At 35.5% G+C, this 27,494-nt stretch overlaps 1 protein-coding gene across 1 annotated transcript in view; it reads right to left on the minus strand.

Annotated features, from left to right (window-relative positions):
- Positions 1-27,494, minus strand: part of SEC23A (SEC23 homolog A, COPII coat complex component) — a gene marked incomplete at its 5' end in the record, with an annotated part of 55,802 nt that overhangs the window by 16,905 nt on the left and 11,403 nt on the right. Inside the window, 8 exons of the mRNA XM_079700476.1 lie at positions 619-696; positions 6,961-7,114; positions 11,118-11,224; positions 12,882-12,971; positions 13,983-14,063; positions 18,638-18,761; positions 22,904-23,019; positions 24,116-24,274. Of these exons, the coding sequence (XP_079556602.1) occupies positions 619-696; positions 6,961-7,114; positions 11,118-11,224; positions 12,882-12,971; positions 13,983-14,063; positions 18,638-18,761; positions 22,904-23,019; positions 24,116-24,274 (909 nt within the window). The remainder of the gene's footprint in view (positions 1-618; positions 697-6,960; positions 7,115-11,117; positions 11,225-12,881; positions 12,972-13,982; positions 14,064-18,637; positions 18,762-22,903; positions 23,020-24,115; positions 24,275-27,494) is intronic.

Here is a 27,494-nt window from a genome sequence, read left to right on the forward strand (position 1 = left end):
CCCTTCAGAATGAAAGCTCCTTGAAAGTGGGATCCATGTCAGCCATCTTTATTCTCCTAAATTCCTTGCACATACTATATACTCAGTTGAATAAATATTATCTCTATTACTCATCATATAAACAACCTAGACTTTTAAAAATATTTATCAAAACAACAGATAGACTCCACTACCCAAGTGGAAAAGGTTCTGTAAGATAAATCAAATTAGCTTCTTTTCTATTTATCTGGGATGTCCCCATAAAGTTGTTCTCAGGAAATGAGACCATGCTATAAGACTAGCTGATTTGTAAAATTACTTCCTTTTGGTACTACTGTAATTAGTTAGATTCCTTATATCAGATGGAAAGCTAATCTGCTTCATACCTAATTCTACTCCACAGTAGGGTTCCAGTGTAAATTTCTACTCAACACAAATAAATGCTATCTGCAAGGCCATCATAAAAATACTACAGACTTTTCACTAGCTATTCAAGCATAATACTAATTTCTTAACTATCTCAAAACTTAAAACCTAACCAAAAGAATGACCCTATAAAATGAGTAATAAAAGACAACAGGAAAAGTGAAACCCAATGCTACTGTCAACACTAAGAACACGGACCTTTTATCTACTTACCTGTGGATAAAGGGAGAAAGTTTCTGAAAATCTGAAGGAACTTGGATCATCTTTGTGATACTCTCCAAATTTCTGACACTGAATAAAATAAAACATGTTAGTAATATATTCCCTGGCACAGAGATAAAACTTTGTCTATGCATACTCTATTTTTTTGAATGTTTGTCATTTTTAATTCAGCAACTATGAACAATCATAAACAATTCTGTTTAAAAAAAGAATTTCCAAATCTGTTCTGTATGATAACACACAAAATTGCTTGGGACACAAATTAAACAGAGCAAATATGTCCCATCAGCTGCATACTCTATTTTTAAAGTTATTACTCTTTAGGAGGTAATATACTTGATATAGGATAAAACTGGAATATTACTTATAGACTTACGAAGAGAATGATTACAACCAAAGACATAAACTTGAATTTTGGAAACAAATAATACATTGCTCCAATGCAAAACAACTCATCTTAAAATGTTTGAATTTTTTTAAACTAAGTGTCTCTGATAGCAAATAAAGAGCTCTTGGCTGATGGCCAGAAGAGCTCAACAGGCACCCCCTAAGACTCTACTTAAAAAAGACAATAGTCTACTGACAGAAAGATGCACTGTCAAAATACCATAGTGGCTCCAAAGGCAAACTGATGGTATAAAATTAGGTACACTAGAAACAAGACCAAAAAGAAAGAACTGTTGAAGAAAATCAAGATCAACAGGTAAACCGGTAAAGAAGAAATGCAAAGGCAGAAAGGGGAAGGAAATCAAGGAGACACATACTCTAGCAACAGAGGAGTAAACCCTCTATGATAATGTGACAAAAGGCACCTAAATAACTGAGATAATCCACATGAGAAAGTGCTTAGCACAATGACTGACACTAAGCACTCAATAAATGTTAGCTTCCTCTCGTTCTTGAGCAAAGTCTCTGACCTGAAAAGTTTTTATAGTACTTATGTAACTGGTCTACTTCCTGGCAACATTTATCAGTACTTGAATATGATCAAGGGCAAAAATAATAAGCAAAAAATAACAAAAGATTCACTGCTGCAAGTAGTACAGGACTTTTACAGCCTAAAATGTTCAACTAAATAATTTATGTAGTTACCTGTGCCTTAAAGAGCACATACAAAGGCCTAATTGGTTTGATCACATTTTTTGGCTTCCAGGAAAAATCATTTCAGAACCACAGTTATCCAAAGGATAGAAAAGCTATAGTAGTAGCACTAATCCTCAGAAAATAGATCTTGGTATGTGGGAATAAGAATGTTTCTGTCTTCAAAGCCCCCTAATAACACTTCACTGACGAAACTTATAGATTTGGATAATAATCTTCACTGTCCAGTATGAAAGCCATGATGCAATTTAAATTAATTAAATTGTATTAAAATCCAGTTCCTCAGTTGCACTAGCCATATTTCAAGTGCTCAAGAGCCACATGTGAGTAGTAGTTCCATAACGGACAGTGCCGAACACAGAACATTTCCACCACTGTAGAAAGTTCTCTTGGACAGTGCTGATCTAGAATATAAAATACACTTGAGATCTAGAATATCAAACACATTGAAAAGATTTTGTGGATTATCTGATTTGATTATAAATAAGATTGGTAACTTTTTCATATGTTTATTGGTCACTTGCATTCCTTCTTTTGCTAATTCCTTGCTCATCACCTTTGCTCATCTTTTGCCCAAATACTACTGATTTGTAACAGCTCTTGTACATGAAAATTTTCACATTCTGTCATACATATAACAAATGTTGGCATGAAATTCTGCTAATAGTGTTTTTACCACACAGACTTTTGTCTCATTTTAATGCAATAAAATCTTTTAATATTTTTATTTAATGGCTCCTGATTTTACCTTTCATGTTTAAAATCCTCTGCATCCAGAGGTTAAACACATGTTAACCTATTTTTTGATAAATATCATCTATACTCTACCAAAGATAACAATATAAATTTTGTATAATATAAACATACATAAATTCCTAATCTTTGGGTTACTTCTTAAAATTTTTTTGAACACTTATCAAATGCCCCAGCATAAATTACTGGAATCATGAGTAGTCCTTACTTACAACCCAACCAAAACACTAATACAAATGAGAAAAAAGATTGAAGCATAAAGGAGGTATATCAAAGATCCACGGTTCGAGTTATTTAGAAGTAATAAGATTGGGCAGATAAAGCATCAGTAATACCATTTTCTTGAGGAAAATAACAACACTTGCAAGAAGTTTAGTCATGTCTTCAATTCAGCAATTAGTTATGCATAAAGCCATCCACATAAATGGGCCCTAAGGGTCAAAGCATAACCTCTATAAGAAAATGGTAATGACAAAAGTGGTCCTCCTTAAAAACAGCACAACTGAAGTGCCTGGTCCCACTGGTATAGCAAGAAGAAAACCTAGCTGTGATAAAATTTGCAAGGAAAGCCCCAAGAGTCTTAAACAAGAGAGATTTCCTGGGAATGAAATTTCCTGAGAAATGATTTCCTGAGAGATGAATTGTTTATCCATCGTAGCTAGCAGCACAGCTGAAGGGAGTAGTTAGTGGGTAAACCAAAGGTCAAAGATGAAAAAAATCAAATAGTAATTTTAAGTTATACAAAGATGTCATTCAGTAGAAAAGGTCAGGAGCCAAAAAGGTAAGGAACAGATCCATGAAGCCAGACACAAGATGGACCCAAACAAGAGTCTGAGAATGGAAGCAGCATATATCATGTGTTGATACCGATATCTTAAGTGATTCTGACCAAGGAGAATGAAAGCTTGTATTAAAGCTGTCAGAAGCAAATGTGGTACCAGCACCAATCTGGCCATATGATGCCCATTAGCTACAAAATGGTTTTTAAAAAGATGTTTATTTGTTTTTTTTTCTTCTATTTTATCTATTTTAATTGGGATATAGTGGCTTTACAATGTTGTGTTAGTTTCTGCTGTACAACAAAGTGAATCAGCTATATGTATACATATATCCCCTCCCTCTTAGATCTCCCGCCCACGCTGCCGCCATCCCACCCATCTAGGTCACCACAGAGCATCGAGCTGAGCTCCCTGCGCTATACAGCAGGTTTCCACTAGCTTATTTTTAATTAAAATGACTCTTAGTCATCAAGAAAAAAAGAAAACAGTTATATTCACTATACCAAATTGAGGCAAAGAAGTTTGTTAGCATAATTTCACAGGTTTTTCATTAGGAAAAAAATTAGAAAAGTGTAGTACCTAAGAGGTATTAATCCTTTCTCTGTTTGTGTTGCTATCATTGTTATAGCTGAAAATTCAGCAATAGGGAATCAGTACAAAATATGAGGCTAGGGACTTCCCTGGTGGCGCAGTGGTTGGGAATCCGGCTGCCAATGCAGGGGACATGGGTTCGATCTCTGGTCCGGGAAGTTCCCACATGCCGTGGAACAACTAAGCCTGTGCACCACAACTACTGAGCCTGCACTCTAGAGCCCGCGAGGCCACAACTACTGAGCCCACGAGCTGCAACTACTGAAGCCCACGCACTCTAGGGCCCATGCTACGCAATGAGAGAAGCCACCACAATGAGAAGATCGCACCCCACAATGAAGAGTAGCCCCCGCTCTCCGCGACTAGAGAAAGCCCGCGCACAGCAACGAAGACCCAACACAGCCAAAAATAAATAAAATTTTAAAAAATTAAAAAATGAGGCTACACTATGTTAGCTACTTAGAATAGCTTCTATAACTAAGGTTCATCTGTCATCACCTGAAACTTTACTTCAATTGCACACTAATTTGATTCAACCAATTAAAGAAAAGAATGTAAAAACCATATTCCCACCACTTTTACCATATATTAGCCACTAGGGTTTCTATAAGAAACTGTGATTTTTTTAAAATTATTTTTTGAACTTTGCACACCATATGATGCCAGCCACAGTGATGCAGTTTCCAAGTTATCCTGTTAGCAGTTTCACTGCAGATCTTTTAGTCTCACGTGGCAGTAGGACTATATTCATTTGGATAACTCCATTCTCAGTTTTTGACACAAGACAAGGGCGGGTCATGGATAATTGATGAAAGCTGTTTTGCAAAGAAAGCATGGCAATAGTCTGATGATGTCAGCCTTTCCCTTGGAAACTACCTCCACCAATCCCCTCTTACACACAGTTGCCAACTGACTCACGGGAACAGACAAGCTATACTGCTGTGACAGACGATCAGAGTATAATTTTCATTATGTCATGACTTGCCTGTCCTCTACCCTCAACTTGCTGCTGTTGTAAATGGTGCAAACTGCAGGATATGTAGCTTAGAATTGAATTATATTGTGAGATTTTTATCATTTTGTAATTTTTGCAACTATCTCATTCAGTTATTTACAAGACCAGTCTATGTTATATTTTATTAGCATTTGTTTACAGGCATGTCAAACAATATGGCAATTTTTGAAGCTGAGGTGTGAGAAGAGAAAGATTCTAGACAGAAGCCTACAGAGAATTCTGAAGAATTACAATCTTCTGAGTCACTTCACTAAACCCATAAAACAGAACACAGAAAAAGTCCATCTTCACACTGAAAGCTACTTATCAGTGGGTTTTACGTGGGGCTGATAAGCCAAGTTGTACTATCCAATTTTGTGTCATGTCATAACCTACAAATGTAGTAATAGCTCCAGCAAAATGGAAAAAGTACTTTACTACAAATCATAACCATTTGACAAATAAAGGTACTGATTACTTCAAACAACTTTTATACTCTCAAAACAATAAAGCGTTTGTTAAAACAAAGTCACAATCAGTGAAAAGGCTCAAGAAGCAAGATACTTCAGAGCAAAATTTATTATCTAGAAAAGGAAAAGTCATATAGTTGATAAGTGCTAACAATGACATGTAAAATTACAGTAAGTAAAATGCTAGGACAAGATGAAGTCTGAGAAACTGGAAAGGTTCCATCTTAAAACAATATAACAAGTGGATGCATTCGTGACATGTTACATGATGCTGAAGAGTTTTGTGTAATTAGCTGAAAAATAACAGCTTCTCTATTCAGGTTGATGAGTCAACGGATTTCACCAATGTCATGTCAAGTTGCTAAATAATAGTGAAATTCAAGAGAGCTCTTCTGCTGCCCTAAACAAGCAAAGGTCAAAATATATTTAATGTTTTCATCTTCTTATATGGAAACAAAAATCCACCTTGGAGGAATTATGTTGACATTCGTACTGACGGTGTCCAATCAGTGGGTGACTCCAAGAGAGGTTTTATGCCTATTGTTAAAAAAAGACAGGCTGATGTCGTCATAAGACTGCTTTATTCACAAAAAGGTGCTAGTGTAAAAACACCCTCAGAAATGAAAGAATAAAAGCTCTGGATGATGCTACAAAAAATGGCTAACTTTATTAAAGACTAGTTCCCTCGATAATGTTTTAAAAACTGTGTGAAAATCTAGACAAAGGGCGCAAAAACCTCCCGTTACAAACAGAAATTTGATAGCTTAGCAGAGAGAGTTCTCAACAGGCTGTTTGAGCTGAAGGTTGAACTGAAGAAGTACTTTTAAGGAAATTATAGGCCAGAATTTGCTGAGTGAAAATGAAGCATTAAGAACAGAACTTGGGACTTCCCTGGTGGCACAGTGCATAAGACTCTGAGCTCCCAACGCAGGGGGCCTGGGTTCAATCCCTGGTCAGGGAATGAGATCCCACATGCATGCCACAACTAAGAGTTCGCATGCCACAACTAAGAAGCCCACGTGCCGCAACTAAGACCTGGTGCAACCAAATAAATAAATAAATAAATATTAAAAAAAAAAAAGAACAGAACTAAGCATTCTAGGTCATAATGAAAGTAATGGGCCCCTGACATGTTAAAAGCTCAAGTAAATCATCATTATCAATAACTTTACTAACATACACTTTGGTAATCTAGATCCAGATAAAAAAGACTTGCCTATATTTTTATATGTTAATGTGTATAACTTTTATATCCTAATTAATTTCTCTTAAAATTTCCATTAAAATGAAAATAGAAAATTTAAACCACAGCAATGAAGGAAAATATGCAAAAAAGCAGTAAAAACAGATATAGTAATTTAGGATTAAATTGGGAATTAATTTCATATCAGCCCCCCAAAATAATAACAATAATAGGTTATATAATTGTCACTCTTTTATTTTAAGGAAAAAAGGCATTTTCATTTACTGGAAGAGATAAATTAACTCTGCTATTCATTACTATGCCTTTCTCAGCAACTTTATTAGGAGTCCCTCATACGGACTTTCAGTTACACTGTCAAGTACCTTGAAAGAGATTATCAGAAAATAATTGACTACGAATAAATGCATACGGATTTAGAAAAGTATGATGTTTACTTCTTACCAGTCGAATGAGCTGTCTGTCTAGCCATCTAAGCACATCTGGACCTTCTTCTGTTTCTGCTCTATATATTGCCAGCCGAGCCATAAGAATGGCAGCTGCCTCCTGGTCAAAAGATGCAGCAATGTTTTGGATTTGAGTTTGAGCATCTGCCCAGCTAAAGTCAAGAAGAAGAAAGCAAGAAGTGCTGCTAAATTATTATATTCATGATATCATAGTTGGCTGTCACACAGATTTAAATTTAAAAGACACAGAAAATTACTTCAATATTTCAAAATTCCAATATTACCTAGAAAAATTAGCTTTAAAAAAAAATCACTAGTAGTAGTTTCAGTATAGTACTCACTGTTTTTCAGAAAAATATATCCAAACCTAATAAAATTCTCTAAAATAACTGTAAAGGTCGATTTCCAAACATATTCCTTAAAACATTAAGATTTTTACATGTAAAAATGTGTGTGCATAAGCACAGATACTTTTAAAGTATGCACATAGATACTTTAAAAATTCACTTTTTCAATTTTATAAAAGCAAAAATATGGAAATAGAAAAATAAAGTTTTCTCCCAGACTAAGTAATTGTCATTTACTAAACTGGAAAATGAATAAAGTATCAGAATATTTTCTCATTGGTCTTTAATTCAATTATTAGTGATAAATATTACATAATTAAAATTATTATGTATTCTTTTCTCTCCACATTAACACACTAAAGCCAATCAAAAATTAATAAGCAAAAATTTTAGTCTAAGGGATAAATTTGAAATTACATACAAAATAGCAGTAATTTATTAAATTCACATGTTCTATAAATCTAATCCAAACTGATCCTGGGTAGACCCAACAATAACTTTTGTTTGTTTGTTTAACATTTCACAGAGTTTTGTAATACTTCAGCTGATCTTAGTTCTAAAGTACCTCACTTTAAGCAATTCTGGCAATAGTTACAGAGTTCGTGAAAAGCTGAACCCCTTTTACATGACTCAAAGATGAAAGACATTGGGTTTCTCTGGTGGCGCAGTGGTTGAGAGTCTGCCTGCCGATGCAGGGGACACAGGTTCATGCCCCGGTCCAGGAAGATCCCACATGCCGCAGAGCGGCTAGGCCCGTGAGCCATGGCCGCTGAGCCTGTGCATCCGGAGCCTGTGCTCCGCAACAGGAGAGGCCACAACAGTGAAAGGCCCACGTACCGCAAACAAAAAAAAAGATGTAAGACGTGATCCCAAGAAAATCCCGGCAGCAACGTTCAAAATTCTTCTCCTTTCTTCCTCTATTTTTAATTTTTTTCAAATAGACGAAAAATTTTAAAATATTTTCCAGATGACTGAAACCCACCAATTATCTCAGTCTAACGAAATACCAAGAGGCATAAAAGAATGAGAATAAATAAAGGAATAAGAGCTGGTAATTATTTTTTAAAAAGATACACCATGAAAAGCACAATATATATATATTTTTTTGGTTGCACTGGGTCTGCGTTGCGGCATGCAGGCTTCTCTAGTTGTGGCACACAGGATCCAGAACACATAGGCTCTGTAGTTTGCACATGCGGGCTCTCTAGTTGAGGTGTGCGAGCTCAGTAGTTGTGGTGCATGGGCTTAGTTGCCCCACAGCACATGGGATCTTGGTTCCCCGACCAGGGGTTGAACTCACATCCCCTGCATTGGAAGGTGGATTCTTAACCACTGGACCACCATGGAAGACCCAAGAGCTGGTAATTTCAAAAGTTATTTTTAGTGCAATTTGAACACTTAGTGATTATACTAATAGTTTAGTTTAGTTATTTTTAAAAAATTTTTTTGGCTGCATCGGGTCTTAGATGCAGCACGTGGAATCTTCGTTGAGGCATGCAGCATCTTCCGTTGTCGCACACAGGCTGTTCATTGCGGTGCATGAGCTTCTCTCTAGTTGTGGCGTTTGGGTTTTCTCTCTCTAGTGTGGCGTGCAGGCTTCAGAGCGTGTGGGCTCTGCAGCTTGCAGCACACAGGCTCTCTAGTTGAGGCGCACGAGCTCAGTAGTTGTGGTACGTGGGCTTAGTTGCCCAGCGGCATGTGGGACCTTAGTTCCCTAACCAGGGATCGAACCTGCGTCCCCTGCATTGGAAGGCAGATTCTTTATCACTGGACCACCAGGGACGTCCCTATTTTTTAATTTTTTAATTAAAAAATATCATAGAGCTAAAAACAAAGCTGGGTTTTGTTTGTTTGCTTTGGTCACGCTGCACGGCTTGTGGGATCTTAGTTCCCCGACCAGGGATTGAACCCGGGCCCATGGCAGTGAAAGTGCCAAGGCCTAACCACTGGACCACCAGTGAATTCCCAAAAACAAAATTGTTTTAAATTGGTATTTTCCCAACTTGTATGACCATGGTATTCGCTTGCTTCAAACTGAAACATAAAGGTGACATTTTTCTTCTGAAAATATCAATATAATGGTTCAGTAGTGAAAATAAATTAGCAAGTAAGCACATAAAAATTTACTACTTAAAAGTTCTTTAGCCATAAATTTAAAATTTTGCTCTTAAAGTTTAAAGGGTTTGTTCACATTGTAAAATCTGTCTTTTGTATTTTCAGTACCCCTTCACTGTGATTCTTACAACTAGTTTCAAACCAAACTTTCCAGATTGAAGTTATTTTCTCTATAAATATAGGATAACTTTTGACTGTATCTCAGGAACTTGAGTCCTTTATTTTCATATGGCTTATTCACTTAACAAATGCACTTGCCTAGGCCCCTAAAGTCATATTTCTAATAAATAAAGAAAAAAATAAGCCTTGATTATTGAAAATGGTCAGGATAAGTTAATTTGAAAGACTGGGTGCTTTGGTGAGACAAAATGATATAAATGGCACCATAACACACATAGTATCTCTCTACAAATAGCCTCATAAATTCTGTGTAAAAAACTGAAAATATATAAACCCATGAAAAATTTCTCATGACAAAAGTTCCCTTTCTCTTGAATGATTAACTTAACTCTTTTTAGAACTTTTCATTTTAAGAATATTTCAAACATAAAGCTATAAGTATAATCTCCTATAAATCCATCACCTAGATTTATCAATTTTTAGCACTGTAACATTCTGCTTTATCGTTCTTTTTTCCTTCACACACACACACTTTTTCTTTTGCCAAACTTTTTGAGAGTAAGTTACAGATACATCACCCTTTCCCCTAAATTCTTCAGTGTGTATCCTAAGAACAAAAAAAATCTCTTATATAGACCCAATTAATTACTAAATTAATGAAATTAAACATTGATAAAATACTATTATCCTATATGTAGACCATATTCAAATTTCCCCAGTTGTCTCAATAAGGTCCTCTATAGCAAAAATTTTCCTGACAGGATTTTATCCAGGATCATATATTGGCTTTAGTTGTAATTCTCTTTAGTCTCCTTTAATCTGAACTGGTTACTAACACTTTCTTTGCCTTCTAAGACATTTTTGAAGAGTCTAAGCCAGTGGCTTTATAAAATATCCCTCAAATTGGTATGTCCAGTTGTTTCCTTAAGTAAATGTTTTGAATTCCAAGTTAAGTTATACGTGCATATGGGGTTGGGGGTGTGTGCTGAGGGGCCATAAATAAATTGACATGTTCGCCAAGAATCAATACTTCCAAGTTCAAGATGCGCAAATGAACAGATCTAAAGGAAAGCTCAGGGGGCACTTTTTCTTCAAAGGAATAATGTATTCCCTTAACATTCATCTAGGATTTTAAGTCAAAGCAAAGTTACAGCAGGACAATAAATCTCTCTACATACTACCCTCTGCTAAGTAACAGACCATCCAACACAACACTGTTTCATTAGGCCATGTCCGTCACTCACCAGAATAGTCTCATGGTTTTCAGAAATGAAGCTAGAGTTTAAATACAGTTCAATAAAATGAGAGTTACGATGCCTTCAGTGTCCATTTTCTAGGCTATGCCTAAATCAGGTTAAGTTTATACTGAGCAGCACTTTTCCTACCCAGACAATCAAGTCCAAAACAAACAGAAAAAGACCAAAAGCCTGCTCACTTCTAGACTCACCTTATCTAAGAATCCTTTCCAGACTAATTTCATTCCAAAACATCACTCAAAATAGGAAGCCAGTTTGGGAGCACGACCCAGAATAGTTTTGATATGTAAATCAAATCTATAACAAATACAACTTACTTCCTAGCAATGGTGGTCACTCGGATACGTCTCTGCCCACTTGAATGCTGATACTGAGTCACAAACTGGATTGCACCACGTCCTCCTTGAGGAATTGGAGCATTATGCTGTATAAATATAAAAGAGTAGAATCTAAGCAAGATCTATTACATTGTTGTCATATAGTCATGGACTGCATATCCTAGCAATAACAAAATTCATTCTAAAATCTATCAGAAGGATGCTTATTTCCAGTGCATACAAAACAGTGGTGATTTGCCACGTGAAAAAGAAATGGATTTGGGAGAGGAGAAAAATTATGGAGTGAGTCAAGCTAGGAAATCAATTTCAAGTAATATATAATTCAGAGAAACATGAAAAAACAAAATGAAGGGAGAAGTGTAAAGAAATTAACAGATATGAAAAGGCATAAGTGAGGCAATTTTGCCTAATAGTAACTGGATAAAAAGACATTGAGCTAACAGAAAAAATAATGAAATAATGTCTTCTGCAGCAACAATGGATGGACCTAGAGATAATCACACTAAGTGAAGTAAGCCAGACAGAAAAAGACATACATCATATGATATGGTTTATATGTGGAATCTAAAAAAACAATGATACAAATGAACTTATATACAAAATGGAAATAGACCCACAGACATAGAAAACAAACTTATGGTTACCAAAGGGGAAAGGGCAGGGGAAAAATTAGGACTTTGGGATTAACATACACACACTACTATATATAAAACAGATAACCAACAAGGACCTACTGTATAGCACAGGGAACTATACTCAATATTTTATAATAACCTATAAGGGAAGAGAATCTGAAAAAAGAATAGAAAAATATACATGTATAACTTAATCACTTTGCTGTACACCTGAAACTAACACAACATTGTAAATAAACTACAATTCAATTAAAAAAAAAAAAAGAAATTGAGTTAAGTTCTCCTCCCCTAGGTATATAAGATGAAAACAGAGCTTTGAGGAAGATAATCACATGATGAACAGATGACTAACAGAAAACCATTAATGAGAAGAGACCAATAGTAATATATGATAATGATCCTCAGAAAGAAATAGTGGGGTGGTCAATAGGGAAACTTTCTTCATGCCCTTTGACAATATTCTTGCTTTGTTGTTGTTGTAACTGTTTGTCAATAAGAGCCACTATCTTTTTCACAAATTTTAATTGTAAAAACAAATTCTTGCACCTGTCTTAGGAAGGCTGACTACTAATACTTTGTGGTTCATTTTATGCCTAATAACTATTGGTATATAAGTCAATAATTTATCCATTATATCATTCTTTAATATGATAACTTTTTCCTGCAGCAGCAGAAAAAAATCTTTCCAAATACTGGCATCTTTACCTTCCAATCTTTTTCTATAAGTTTTGATATACTAAACTTTTTCGTAGGAGTACTCAAATATTATATACCTTGAGACATCTAGGAGGAACTAGATACCTAATTACAAAAATGCATAACTAGAACAGAATTTAAGATTTTATTTATGCTTCAATTGTTTATTAAAAACAAAAGAAAACTAAGACTAAAAGTTGGGTTGCCCAAGGTTGGGCATTTGCAGGTTTCCCTGACATCTCTATTATAGTGTGTGCTCTCACCAAGGAGTGTAGCCTTGAGAAACTGAAAATGACAAACAAAAACTCCAAAACAGAATAAGCTTTGGGTCATAAGCTCTGGAAATATTCATGGCCTAAACTAAGTATTTTTTCAAATATACATTTCAATATTCAAATATAAAAAGTCATACCTGATTGACAACTTCAAAATATATGGCTAAGGTTGTAGTGGGACTGAGTCCACATATCTTCCATTGACAAGTGCCACCTGTTCCTATCTCCTGTAAAAATAAAACATAGTATGTTTGAAAACCAGAGAATATAGTTTATTACTATATATATATTAAGGTGAAAAAGTGGGAAAAAATACCAGTAAGAAAAAATCTATTTCAGGTTTCTAATTCAATAAATGTCAGAGGTTTAAGATTTTTTTAAGCTCATATAAATATACCATGAAATAAACTTAAGCAATTTTTACACAAATAAAATTATAATTAATTCAAATTCTTGCTAAGTAAATTACAAAAATATTGATACAAGTTCTTCATATTGTAGACTTTAAAAATATACACCACTTAATGAAGTAATTACAACTAACATTATCCTTCCATCCAACTATTTAATCTGTGTAAAGAGATAGTGATTTAACATATAACATACGCATATATGAATATAGGTTCTCTGGATCAGAACTGTGTAATTTAAGCAGTCTAATTCCCAAGAAAACTTCTTAGATATAAATGTTTCCATGCAAACTGCTTAAAATTAATTTTTAAACTCTGTCATTGTAAAGATGATTGCACACTTTATTTGTCCCATCATCCTCTCCACAGCTACATGATTCTACCATTTCAAAGTGCCTTATATGTCCACTAGATGTGATAAAAGAAAAGAAAGGAATTGAAGCTTAAAAGCTTCAATCTGCTGGCTACTTTGACGGAAATTCTACTAACGAAAAAGATTTCAGAATTAATTTTGACTTTCATGAGTCTCCAAATTTCCAAATCATAGTTGTTGTTTTTTCAGGCACGCTGGGCAAGGAATAACTTAGGCATAAAAAATAGAAGACTGGTGACAGTACAAAAGTTTTAATTTAGGGGTGGATGGGAAAAGGGGTATGTGGAAAGAACAACAACAAATAGAGGTATACCAATGGAAGCTGAGCCACATTCTACTGAAAAACAGCCCACACAATAATTTTGAAAGGAATGCTATAGACTGCCACCCCAGGTCTCTCTTGGATCTGTCCTGAGAATTAACTGTATTTTCTTTTTAGAATAAAGATGACTTACATTTTCAGACACACAGGGTCCTTTAGAATTGAGAGACACACAGGGCCCAATAGCTCCTGAAATCTTTATTTCCCTTGAGGTCTGCAAAATAAGAATATACTGTCAGCCCTCCATATCAGCAGGTTCCACAGCTGCAGGTTCGACCAACCTCGGATTGAAAATACTTGAAAAAAAGTTTTTCAGAAAGTTCCAAAAAGCAAAACTAGAATTTGCTGTGCACAGGCAACTATTTACATAGCATTTACATTTTATTAGGTATTATAAGTATTCTAGAGATGATTTAAAGTATGTGGGAGGATGTGTATAGGTTACATAAGAATATTACACCATTTTATAGAGGACTTGAGCATCTGCAGTGGTGGTGTGGGGGAGGAGTCCTGGAACCAGTCCCCCTACAGATACCAAGGAATGACTCTAGTACACTTTGGTGTACCATCTTCTATTTTAACTCCCATTGAAAATCTGTCACCAAGGCTGGTTTCTTTCCAATCTCCACTAACCCCAAAATTTAAGCTAATGTTATCTTCTATCTAAAAATTTGGAAGCCCAACTCAAGTTTTCTTAACATGAGATTCTTTTTCCTGACAAATCCTGAATACCACTATCAAGACAAATTTTACCCCAAGCACTGTTCTTCATTAACCTATAAGGGCTTCTTCTGCCTACACATGCATCTTCAAACTACAACCAAACCACACAATTAAAACTATTTCACTTACATTCCAATACAAACCATCCACTCTCACTGGGCAGTTTTCCCAAACATACCATGCTGATTCTCACCTCTGTGCCTCTCTTCACACTGGGCTCCCAACTAAAATCATTCTCCTCAACCAAGTTAAACTCTGCCATGTTTCAAAAACCACTCTAAGTCACTGTAAAACCATCTAGGATAAATTGTATCCTGCATACATTCATTTTTCTTCCCTAAACCTTTACAGCTCTTTTATAATCTACTATTGTTTCATTCAATCACATGTGTTAATCTTGTCTTTCTATCAAGAATAAGTTCTTTATAAGAATACCTGTGCCTTAGATATTCCCTGAGATCTCTACAATTTCCTAGCTTAATGCTGGACATATAGCAAGCATTCGATGAAATAAGAAGATTAACAAGAAATATTTAATAATTCAAAATCAATGTGCTTGTAAGACACTTATAAATAACACTAAGCCTTTGGGTTTCTTGAATCCCAAATTTGAAATGAATGATAGAATTGAATAATATCAACAACTTACCAAAAACAATTACTGATTATCCAAATAGAACAGGAAATGTTTCTCAAGTTAGATAACAACTCCTGCAATTAAAGAATCTAGCACTAACATAAGCAAATTTAGCACTAAAAAAAACATACAGGCATACCTTGGAGATATTGTGGTTTTGGTTCCAGACCACCACAATAAAGCAAATATTGAGAATAAAGAGAATCAAACCAATTTTTTATTTCCCACAAAGTTATGCTATATAACTTTACGTTACATAAAGTTATGTTTATACTACACTGTAGTCTATTAAGTGTGCAATAGCATTATGTCTTAAAAAACAATATACATAGCTTAATTTTAAAATGCTTTATTGCTAAGAAATGCTAACTATCATCTGAGCCTTCAGTGAGTCATAATCTTTTTGCTGGTGGAGGGTCTCGCCTCGATGTTGATGGCTGCTGACTGATCAGGGTGATGGTGGTTGCTGAAGGTTGGGGTGACTGTGGCAATTTCTTTTTTCTGTTTCTGTTCTTTGAAGTATAGTTGATTTACAATGTTGTGTTAATTTCTCTGTACAGCAAAGTGATTCAGTTACACAAATATACACATTCTTTTTTACATATTCTTTTCCATTATGGTTTATCATAGGATATTGAATACAGCTCTCTGTGCTATACAGTAGGACCTTGTTGTTTACCCATTCCATATATAATAGCTTACATCTGCTAACCCCAACTTCCCACTCCATTCCTCCCCCAGCCCCCTGCCCCTTGGCAACCACAGGTCTGTTCTCTATGTCAGTGAGTCTGTTTCTGTTTTGTAGATAGGTTCCTTTGTGTCATATTTTAGATTCCACATATAAGTGATATCACATGGTATTTGTCTTTCTCTTTCTTACTTACTTCACTTAGTGTGATAATCTCTAGTTGCATCCATGTTGCTGCAAAGGGCATTCTTTCTTTCTTTCTTATAGTTGAGTAGTATTCCATTGTGTATATGTACCACATCTTCTTTATCCATTCATCTGTCGATGGACATTTGGGTTGTTTCCATGTCTTGGCTATCATGAATAGTGCTGCTATGAACATAGGGGTGCATGTATCTTTTTGAATTAGAGTTTTGTCTGGATATATGTGGCAATTTCTTAAAATAAGACAACAATGAAGTTTGCTGCACCGAATGACTCTTCCTTTCACAGTTTCTCTGTAGCATGCAATGCTGTTTGATATACCCACAGTTGAACTTCTTTCAAAATTGGAGTCAGTCCTCTCAAACCCTGTCACTGCTTTATCAACTAAGTATATGTAATATTTTAAATCCTTTGTTGTCATTTCAACAATCTGTACAGCATCTTCATCAATAGATTCCATTTCAAGAAACCACTTTCTTTGCTCATCCATAAGAAGCAACTCCTCTCCATTCAAGTTTTATCATGAGATTGCAGCAATTCAATCACATCTTCCGGCTCTACTTCCAATTCTAGTTCTCTAGCTGTTTCCACTACATCTGCAGTTACTTCTTCCACTGAAGTCTTGAACCCCTCACATTCATCCATGAGGGTTGGAATCAACTTCTTTCAAGCTCTTGTTAAGACTGATATTTTGACCTCTTCCTATGAATCACAAATGTTCTTAATGGCATCTGAATGGTGAATTCTTTCCAGAAGGTTTTCAATCTACTTTTCCAAGATTCATCAGAGGAATCACTATCTATGGTAGCTATAGCCTTATGAAATGTATTTCTTAAAAAATAAGACTTGAAAGTTGAAATTACTCCTTGATCCATGGACTGCATAATGGATGTTGTGTTAGCAGGCATAGAAACAACTTGAATCTCATTGTCCCTCTCCAACAGAGCTCTTAGGTGACCAGGTGCATTGTCAATGAGCAGTAATATTTAGAAAAGAATCTTTTTTTTCTGAGTGGTAGGTCTCAACAGTGGGTTTAAAATATTCAGTAAACCATGTGGTAAACAGATATGTTGTCATCCAGGCTATGTTGTTCCATTTATAGAACATAGGCAGAGTAGATTCTTAAGGGCCCAAGGATCTCGGGAAATGGTAAATGAGTATTAGGTCAACTTAAACTCACCGACCGCATTAGTCCCTAATGAGAGAGTCAGACTGTCCTTTGAAGCCCACCACTGACTTCTAGCTATGAAAGTTCTCAATGGCATCTTCTTCCAGTAGAAGGTTGTTTCATCTACATTGAAAATCTGTTGTTTTATGTAGCCACCACCTTCTTTCATTATCTTAGCTAGATCTTCTGCATAACTTGCTGCAGCTACTATATCAGCACTCGATGCTTCCCCTTGTACTTTTATGTTACAAAGCTGGCTTCTTTCCTTAAACCACATGAACCAACTCTGCTAGCTTCAAACTTTTCTTCTGCAGTTTCCTCACCTCTCTCAGCCTTCCTAGAATTGAAGGGAGGAAAGGCCTTGCTCTGGATTAGGCTTTGGCTTAAGGGAACATCGTAGCAGGTTTGATCCTCTATCCAGACCACTAAAACTTTCTCCATATCAGCAGTCAGGCTGTTTTTCTTTCTTATCCTTTGTGTGTTCACTGGAGTAGCACTTTTAATTTCTTTTAAGATCTCCTCCTTTGCATTCACAACTTGACCAACTGTTTGGCACCAAGAGACTTAGTTTTGGCCTGTCTTGGTTTTTGACATGTCTTCCTCACAAAGCTTTTGATTTAAAGTCAGAGATGTGGGACTCTTCCTTTCACTTGAACACTTAGAGACCATTGTAGGGTTATTAATTGGCCTAATTTCAATATTGCTGTGTCTCAGGGAATAGAGGGGCCTGAGAAAAGGGAGAGAGAGACCAGGAAACGGCCAGCAGGTGGAGCAATCAGAACACACACATTTACTGATTAAGTTCACTGTCTTAAATGGGCACGGTTCATGGTGCCCCAAAACAATTACAATAGTAACATCAAAGATCACGGACCACAGATCACCATAACAAATATAATAATAATGAAAAAGTTAGAAATATTGTGAGAATTACCAAAATGTGACACAGAGACATGAAGTGAGCAAATGCTGTTGAAAAAATGGTGCCAGCAGACTTGCTCCACACAGGGTTGCCACAACCTTCAATTTGTAAAAAAATGCAGTATCTGCGAAGCACAATAAAATGAGGTATGCCTATACTTAAAAAGTTAAACCTTATATAAACAAAAAATAGAGTTAAAGGAAATTTTACTTATATAATTTCCTCTTGTTTTAACAATTATTTAGGGATGCTCAAGTAAAATTTCATTGTACATTTAACGATGAACATTTTTCTGGTAACAAATCTCTAACTCCAGGTTTCAATACAAAATAACCACTATTTTTAAAGCATATCTTGAATTTGATTGATGATGTTTTAAAATTATGATCAAGCCTACAAATTTCTCTCTTGGTAACATACCATACATGTCAAGTTTTGGTTCTTACCTTTATTTCTAATGTACCACCAAAGCCCATTTTAAACTGTCCATGCATATCTTTGGTAAAAACTCTTTGAAAAGTTTGCTTGAATAAGGAAGTGTTGAAAGAGTCACCCATTACCATGTATCCTCTGCATGGAAAGAGCAAAAAACAATGTGACACAAGGCTCCATGTGTAAAACCAGAAAAGTAAATTATTTTTCAACACTACCAACAAAATTTTAAAGATATTTCCCAAAATGTGTGATAGTAATATTAACTTTAAAAACTCAATTATATGAAAATATCCCCACACCACAAATAATCTCAATTCTGAGGGTACCTGAGTGCCCCTAACACTTGTATCTGTCCTCAGTAATTTTTAAAAATTCTTTTTTAAATAGGTAATACATCTATACATTACAAAATTCAAAACGTACAAAAGGGTACATAGTAATATATGTGTCTCTCCCATCCCAGTTACCCAGTTCTCCCTACTGGTGAAGACATCTGACAGTTCACAGCATTCACTCTCATTCTTAAAAATAAATATCTCCATGTGTAGTGCGTGTATATGCATATATTGTCTCTGTGTGTCACACTGAACTTAACAGTGTTATACCCAGTGAATGAGAATACAGGCATATTTTGGGAGTATTTTCACTTTATGCACTTAAGTACTGTTAAATTTTTTTCAGTAACCATGTACCTTTATAAATTTTTTTAAGTTTTAAAAAACACTAACTGTCAAATAAAAACTATTCTGAGATGCCATTTCCACCCTAATAAATCAGCAAATCAGTCTGACAACATATTCTGTTGATGAGGCTGTGGAAAAACGGGCATGCTCATAATTGCTTATGGGAATGGAAAATGGTGCAAATCCAATGCAAGGAAACTTGACAGTATCTAACAAAATTACATATGTATTTTCTCTGTAATCCAGCCACACCACTATTAGGAATCTATCCCAAAGATAATTGGGCAAACAAAAACCAAAAAGCAAAATATAGGCACAAGTCTATTCACTGAAGTACTATTTATAATAATAAAAGATTGGAAACAATCCAGATGACCATCTATTAGACTAGCTGAATAAAATACGGTACAACCACACAATGGAGTAATATACAGTTGATCCTTGAAAACCACAGGTTTCGAACTGCGTGCATCCACTTATGAGCGGATTTTTTTCAGTAGTAAATATTACAGAACTACACTATCCACTGATGGTTGAATCTGAGGATGCAGAACTGCAAATATAGAGGAACCACAGATATGGAGGGCCAACTAAAAATTATATTCAGACTTTCCACTATGCAAAGGGTCAGTTCCCCCAATCCTCAAATTGTTCAAGGGTCAACTGTACTACTATAAACCCATTTCCAAGATATCAGTAAAAAAGGCAAAGTAGGGGAAGCTATGTAAAACTTTCTACTGTTTAAATTAAAAGGCGGATACATATATCCATATACAACCTGAGTACAAACATTTACATGTATTTCCTCATCATATTTTTAAAATATTTTAAATAGTTTTTAAAACAACAATCAAAAATTACATTAGGCAAAAGAAAAAAACTGATGTGGTATAATTAATCAATGGAAATTTTATTTTTGATACTGCTAAAGTCCTAATTTATGTTATCTCTGATGCTATTATAGATAGTATGCTGTTAAATTTTGTTTGCTCTTTATAGTTGACCCTTGAACAATGCGGAGTTTAGGGCACAGACCCTTATGTGCAGTCAAAAATCTGTGTAAAACTTTTTTTGTTTGTTTGTTTTTTGCGGTACGCGGGCCTCTCACTGTTGTGGCCTCTCCCATTGCGGAGCACAGGCTCCAGACGCGCAGGCCCAGCGGCCATGGCTCACGGGCCTAGCCGCTCCGCGGCATGTGGGATCCTCCCGGACCGGGGCACGAACTCGTGTCCCCTGCATTGGCAGGTGGACTCTCAACCACTGCGCCACCAGGGAAGCCCTGTGTAAAACTTTATAGTCAGCCCTCCGTATCCATGGTTCCACTTCCTTGGATTCAACCAACCAAGGATCATGTAGTACTATAGTATGTATATATTGATAAAAATCCACATATAAGTGGACCTGTGCAGTTCAAACCCATGGTGTTCCAGGGTCTACTGTATTTGTTACTGTTATACAAAAATATAGTTGAATTTTGTACACTGGCCTTGATTTAGAAGTCTTGAGAACTTAACATACTAATTCTAATAGTTTGCATGTAGATTTTTTCAGATTTTCTACTTTTGCAAACATGTCATCTAGAATGATCTATGTTATCACTAAACCTAGTAAAACATCCTAAATTAATGGCAACGTATACCATACCCTACTTATCCACTCCCTTTTACAGCAAACCTCTATGAAAGAGCTGTCTATACCTTTACTACTCAGTGTTGCCCTTGGTCCCACAACATTAGCATCACCAGGGGTCTTGTTTGAAAAGCAGAATTTCAAGTCCCATCCTATGCATACTAAATCCAGAATCTATATTTTAACGAGATATCCAACTGACTTGTACATGTGAAATGAAAGTCTGAGAAGCTCTGGTCTATGTTAGCTGCTTCCAATCCCCTCTTCCTGTTCCTTTTCTTATTCACTCTAAGTCAACTTTCAGTGCTCTTAGGAAAGTCACCAATGACCTTCGTAGTGTTAAATTACACAATCTTACAATCTCATCCATTTTTATTGCTTTAAAAAACAAACAATAGGGACTTCCCTGGAGGCGCAGTGCTTAAGAATCCGCCTGCCAATGCAGGGGACACGGGTTCATTCCCTGGTCTGGGAAGATCCCACATGTTGCGGAGCAACTAAGCCCGTGTGCTACAACTACTGAAGCCCATGTACTCTAGGGCCCATGCTCCGTAACAAGAGAAGCCACTGCAATGAGAAGCCTGCGCACCACAATGAAGAGTAGCCCCCACTTGCTGCAACTAGAGAAAGCCTGTGCACAGCAACCCAACACAGCAAAAAAAAAAAACAAAAAAACACAGCAATATTCTGACAACTCCCGCATTTATATCTCTAGATATAAATTCAGACCTATCTTCTGCATTGTAGGTTCTAATAACCAACTGCCTACTCAACCTCTCCCCATGGATGTCTACTGTTATCTTAAACCAAACATGTTCAAAACTGAACTCCTAATCTTCTCCCCAAATGTTCTTCCTCCCAGTCTTACCCATTTCAATAAAGGACAACTCAATCCTCCTAGACTCATTTGGTTTTCTCAAACACCAGATCCAACCTCCTAGCAAATTCTCTGTCTTCTAAATATACCCCAAATCCAACTACTTCTCACCAGCTGTGATGCCACCACTTGATATTCCTGTGTCCCTCTACGTACTAAAGACAACTAAAGTCAAATGATCCTTTTAAAGCATTAAGTCAGATCATATCACCCCTCTCCTGAAAACTCTCTAATGACTTCCCATCTCACTCAAAGAAAAATCCAGGGCTTCCCTGGTGGCGCAGCGGTTGAGTCCGCCTGCCAATGCAGGGGACATGGGTTCGTGCCCCGGTCTGGGAAGATCCCACATGCCGCGGAGCAGCTGGGCCCGTGAGCCATGGCCGCTGAGCCTGCGTGTCTGGAGCCTGTGCTCCGCAACGGGAGAGGCCACAACAGTGAGAGGCCCGTGTACAGCAAAAAAAAAAAAAAAAGAAAAATCCAACAAACTAGGAATAGGAAGATACTCAACCTGATAAAGGCATCTACAAAAATCCACAGCTAACATTATACTTAATGGTGAAGGATAAAATGGTTTCCCCCTAATATCAAGAACAGGCAAATATATAGGGACAGAAAGTAGTTTAGTGGTTGTCTAGGCTGAAAGGGGGAGGGGGAGGAAGGAGAAATGGGAAGTGACTGCTAATAGGTACAGAGTTTCTTGCTGGGATAATGTAAATGTCCTAAAATAAAATTATAGTGATGGGTAGAATATACTAAAAAAAAAAAAGAAAAAACATTGAATTACATGCTTTAAATGAGTAAATTTTATAGTATGTGAGTTATATCTCAAAAAAGCTACCAATATAATAATATAAAACAATGACTGAAGGGTATGAAGATGATCTTTTCAAACAGAACTTGTGCCTTTTTAACTGTATTTTAGAAAAAATTTAAAATAAGCTTTACTGAAAGGAGTATCAAAAACTGTTAATAGCTGTTGCCCTGGAGTGGCAGGATCATGACTATTTTTTTTTCCATTATTGGTTTATATTTGTAAAGTGTCGTTATTAGTTTATAACTGCCATACTTGTAAAAATGTATATACATACCCAGTAAGGTTAGGACAGCATTTCATCTCCAGGAGACCTGTCTGATCTAATGCACATGCATAGATATCAATAACATGACCAGTCGTAGCAGCGCGATTAGCCAATGCTTCAAAATGCTACAACAGATTTTTTAAGATCAAATCAAAGTAATGTACAAACTTAATCATCCTATAAATCTTTTGCCATTAATAAATCAAAATGATCTAAGAAATACTAAAAGAATAATCCATAATAATTTAAATGTGATTTGTTCTAATTTTCTATAACGTCTCATAAAATGATACGATAACTTCTAATGAGTCTGACACTTTCACATTCTTTTCTTTAAATGCCATTCATTCTAAATGAACTCCTAAATTTCGAGCTAACCTTGAAGAAAGGCATGTTGCTCTTCATACATACACATGATGGAAGAACAACACAGAACTCTTTTTCCTGGATAAATCTATACTCAAGTAACATGAAAAATAGACAATAGCAAAAGCATTAAGATAAACAAATATAAAACTTTTTTTGAAGCTCTAAGAAATACTCCAAATTCAAAAGGGAAGTTAGGTGACAGGAAAAAAGCATCCATTAATAGTGACAAAAATTATCTGTTATTAATTACACCTTAAAAATATAATAATGACTACCAAAAAGAAATATGAGATAATACAGGACAACTAAACTAAAATTGTAAACTCTAGACAATTTTTTTAAAAAGGGGGAGAGGGATGGGACATTAACAAGCAGAACCAATACAAGGGTATCAAGAATCAACAGTAGTGAAAATGTACTGACACAAACCCAGATAAAATTGAAGTTACATGAACAGAGAACAACTTATGAGAAAATGACGGACTATTCAAGCTATGAACAATATACATATCTAAAGGGCAGCCTCCTGGAAATGAGAAATTGGAAAATTCAAGAAATTCTTCCTGATGGGAAAGACATTCTTTAACATGAATATTAAAAAAGACACACAGGTTTTCTCTCAGGAGTAGTTTTTAAAGAGACACCTATTGGTGCCCCCTATTAAGTTTTTAAATATTTAAAACCAGAAAAAATATAACAAATTATCAAGGAAGAAAAAGACTATTTCTCTAATTCTGAGGAGCAGTTGCAGGATCATCACAATATCAGATTTATCATAAAGTAATTATATTCTTCCTCTTCCATCAAATGAATTTTTTTAATAAGGCAAAAAGACTTAAAAACCAAAATTACCTTAGTTCCCTTTTTAACATATTTGGCATTGTCTTTTTCAATGTCATGCCATGATCTTATGGGTGTCTTCAATTCGTCTCCAACCACCATTCCAGGCCCCTGAGTGGCTGGACCACCAATGAACATCATGATACGAGCACCAGTGTTGGGAAAAGTACACTATCAGGAAAAAGTAACTCATGAGAAGAGTTTAAAGGAAAACATATCGATATACATTTATGATAGTGAATTTTGATATATTCTTTCTAGAAAACAGGGAAGCATACATTTTCCAAGAATAATCAACTGTTTAAAACAAAATTTAAAACAAGATGTTTGTGTGAATATCTTTCTTTTGAAATCCTATTCTAATAGCAATGCCTTCCTAATTTTAAAATAATCTATAAACCTGATCCCTATAAGCAAGGATGTTCCTCCTGCTTAACTAGTACTAGATAGGGAAGAGTAGGAAAAGAAGAAGAAAAGAGGGTATCTTTTTCTGTTTGGTTGTTATTTTTGTTTTCTATGCTTAAAATACATGTACAACTTATATTTCTAATTCAAACTGATGGATTGAGTACTTCAATCTACCTCCCCCTTCTTCCCAAGATGCCAGTGAAATGATATAAATGGTACTGTTTAAAAAATAAATAAGAAAGAGTACTATCAGCAGACTAGAAATTTTGAGGAATCCTAACAACAGATTGTACTGGATTGACAAAAGAATTTTAACTATATATATTATGTATAATTTAAAATACATATGTACATATATATATACCAAAAGTAAGCCAGATCTTCCCAAGGGAATATCTTAAAAACTCTACATTTAGAGTCGAAAAAACACAAAAAGCAGCAATGGGCCAAAGAAGTGCAGTCAGATCCAGAAACAGCAGCTAATGACAACAGATTTTAGCAATTCCTAAGAACGGCTCTCTGAGAAAAGTAGGCAATCTTCCCAGAGAAGGTTCTTAGCATAGAAATTGGGGGCTGAAAGATACAGAACAGAACACATGTTACAATGAATATCAAAACAAATATGACAACTCTCAAGAGTTTCTAGAATGAAAATCATGGCAAAAGTAAAAATACCTCAAGGAATGGGCTAAAAAGCATGTCTGAAGACCAAGTTAGAGATATGGAAAATAAACTTGAAGAAACCTCTAAGAAATAGGAGCAAAGAAGGAAAATATGAGGAAAAAAAAATAAAGATATGAAGAAATACAGAAGTCCAACATCAATCTAATGAATATAGACTAAAAAAGAAAAAAATAAAGTAAGCTGAAGAATGACAGGAGTCTTAATGAAAGGACCTACCAAAAACCAAATGTAATTAATGAAAAATAATCAAACCTAAACGCAGCCTAATGAAATTTCAGAACTCTAAAATTAAAGAGAACATTCTAAAAATGTTCAGTGGGAAAAATAAGTTTCCTGAAAAGGACTAAGAATGAGACTACATCAAATTATCCAATAAACTATCTGTTAGAATACTAGCGAGGAATGGCTCAAAGATCCCATTGAAGACAGGGACCCAAAGTACAAATGAAGTGAGAGGGAAAAATTAAAAAACATTTTTAGACATGCAAGAACTCAGAAAATTTATAATAAACAAAAGAACTGAGTACAATCCAAAAGAAACAGGGAATCTAGAAAAAAAAAATTAAAGGTATCCTATGACTTTAATACATGAAAGATTCCCCAGCAAGCAGCAAAACTGCAATGACAAAGAATTACATCTCCTTCTCTATGTGTATAACCACTCTATTCCACAATTAACAATATTTATATATCATATTTGAAATGCTTTTATTTCTAATTTCTATAAGCAGTTATTGAACAAAAATACACAGTGCATTTTCAAGCTACATTATAGCTTCAGAAAAGAATGTCAATGATATATACTTTGATGCTAATTTAAAAAATTCGTGATTAACAAATCTAGGCAAGAGCAAGGAAAACTGCCTTTTACTTTTCATTTTTATACATCCTTGCATATTGTTTGAATGGTTTTTTTGTTTTGTTTTGTTTTTTGTTTTTTTTGTGTGGTACACGGGCCTCTCACTGTTCTGGCCTCTCCCGCTGCGGAGCACAGGCTCTGGATGCGCAGGCTCAGTGGCCATGGCTCACTGGCCCAGCCGCTCCGCAGCATGTGGGATCCTCCCAGACCAGGGCACGAACCCGTGTCCCCTGCATCGGCAGGCAGACTCTCAACCACTGCGCCACCAGGGAAGCCCTGTTTGAATGTTTTTATCAGGTATACTTATTACTTCTATAACATTCTTAAACTAGATTAATAAACAAATAAAAATACTGTTTTCGTACTGGGTATCATACTGCTGAGGTAACAGCAGTCATGTAAAGCTGAAACATCAGTAAAGAACAAGAACAAATTAAAGTACACAAACCACACACCTTCATACCTAGAACTCAAAAAGCATTCAAACTTCAAGTTACTTATAAGTAAAAAAAAAACAAAACACTAAGTCCCAGTGAGCTATCTCCCATGCAAGCCTTCACACAAGCAAGGGCAGTTTGGGGAAAAGTACATGGAAGAAAGAAGGTAGCTAGCAGCCAGCACAGAACAACTGCCAGATTCAAATGAAAACTTATTAAGGGGCACTAAAGAACAGCTAGAAAATAATCAAGAGCATGAAAACGAAATAAATAAGAATAAAAGATCAGAGATAAAGTGGTTGAAATAGAAAACAAGCAAAGATCCAATTTATGTATAATTGGAGTTCTTAAAGAAGATAAACAAAACAATGAAAAAACTAACACTTAAAACTGTAATACAAGAAAACTTTATAGAAACAAAATACTTGAATACACATATAGAAAAGGATCACCAGGCACTAGAGAAAATTAACCCACAAGACATACTAGTAATACTCCAAGCAAATGATCAAATAATTTACAAGGGCAAGAGAATTAGGCTGGCATCAGTCTTCTCGAAAACAACATCAAAGCAAGAAAACAATGAAGCATCATTTTCAAAAACTATAGGAAAGAAAGTGAGAACCAAGGCTTTTTATATCCAACCAAGCTATCCTTCAAGTATAAAAAGGCCACAGAAAAACAGTTTAAACATTCGACAGGTTAGGAAATTCTGTACCCTTAAGTCTTCTTAAGAAACTTATTAGAAGACAAGTTTCACCCAACAAAGGGACTGAGACTACTCTGAGTATATCTTTTTGTACAACTCTGATTTGGAATCATGTTAATGTTTCCCTACACATATATACACATGCAAAACAAGAATGGGATTTTAAAAAAAGAAATGCACAGAATGTACAGCAAATGAAAAACATAACCACACTAACAGGAGGGAGGTTGTGGATAACTAACCCCATTCACTTTTGAGTACAGTATATTTTGTCCTGTATATCCTCAGAATGTT

Source organism: Hyperoodon ampullatus (genome assembly GCF_949752795.1).
Source record: "Hyperoodon ampullatus genome assembly, chromosome: 3".
In the NCBI taxonomy this organism is placed as follows: Eukaryota; Metazoa; Chordata; class Mammalia; order Artiodactyla; family Ziphiidae; genus Hyperoodon; species Hyperoodon ampullatus.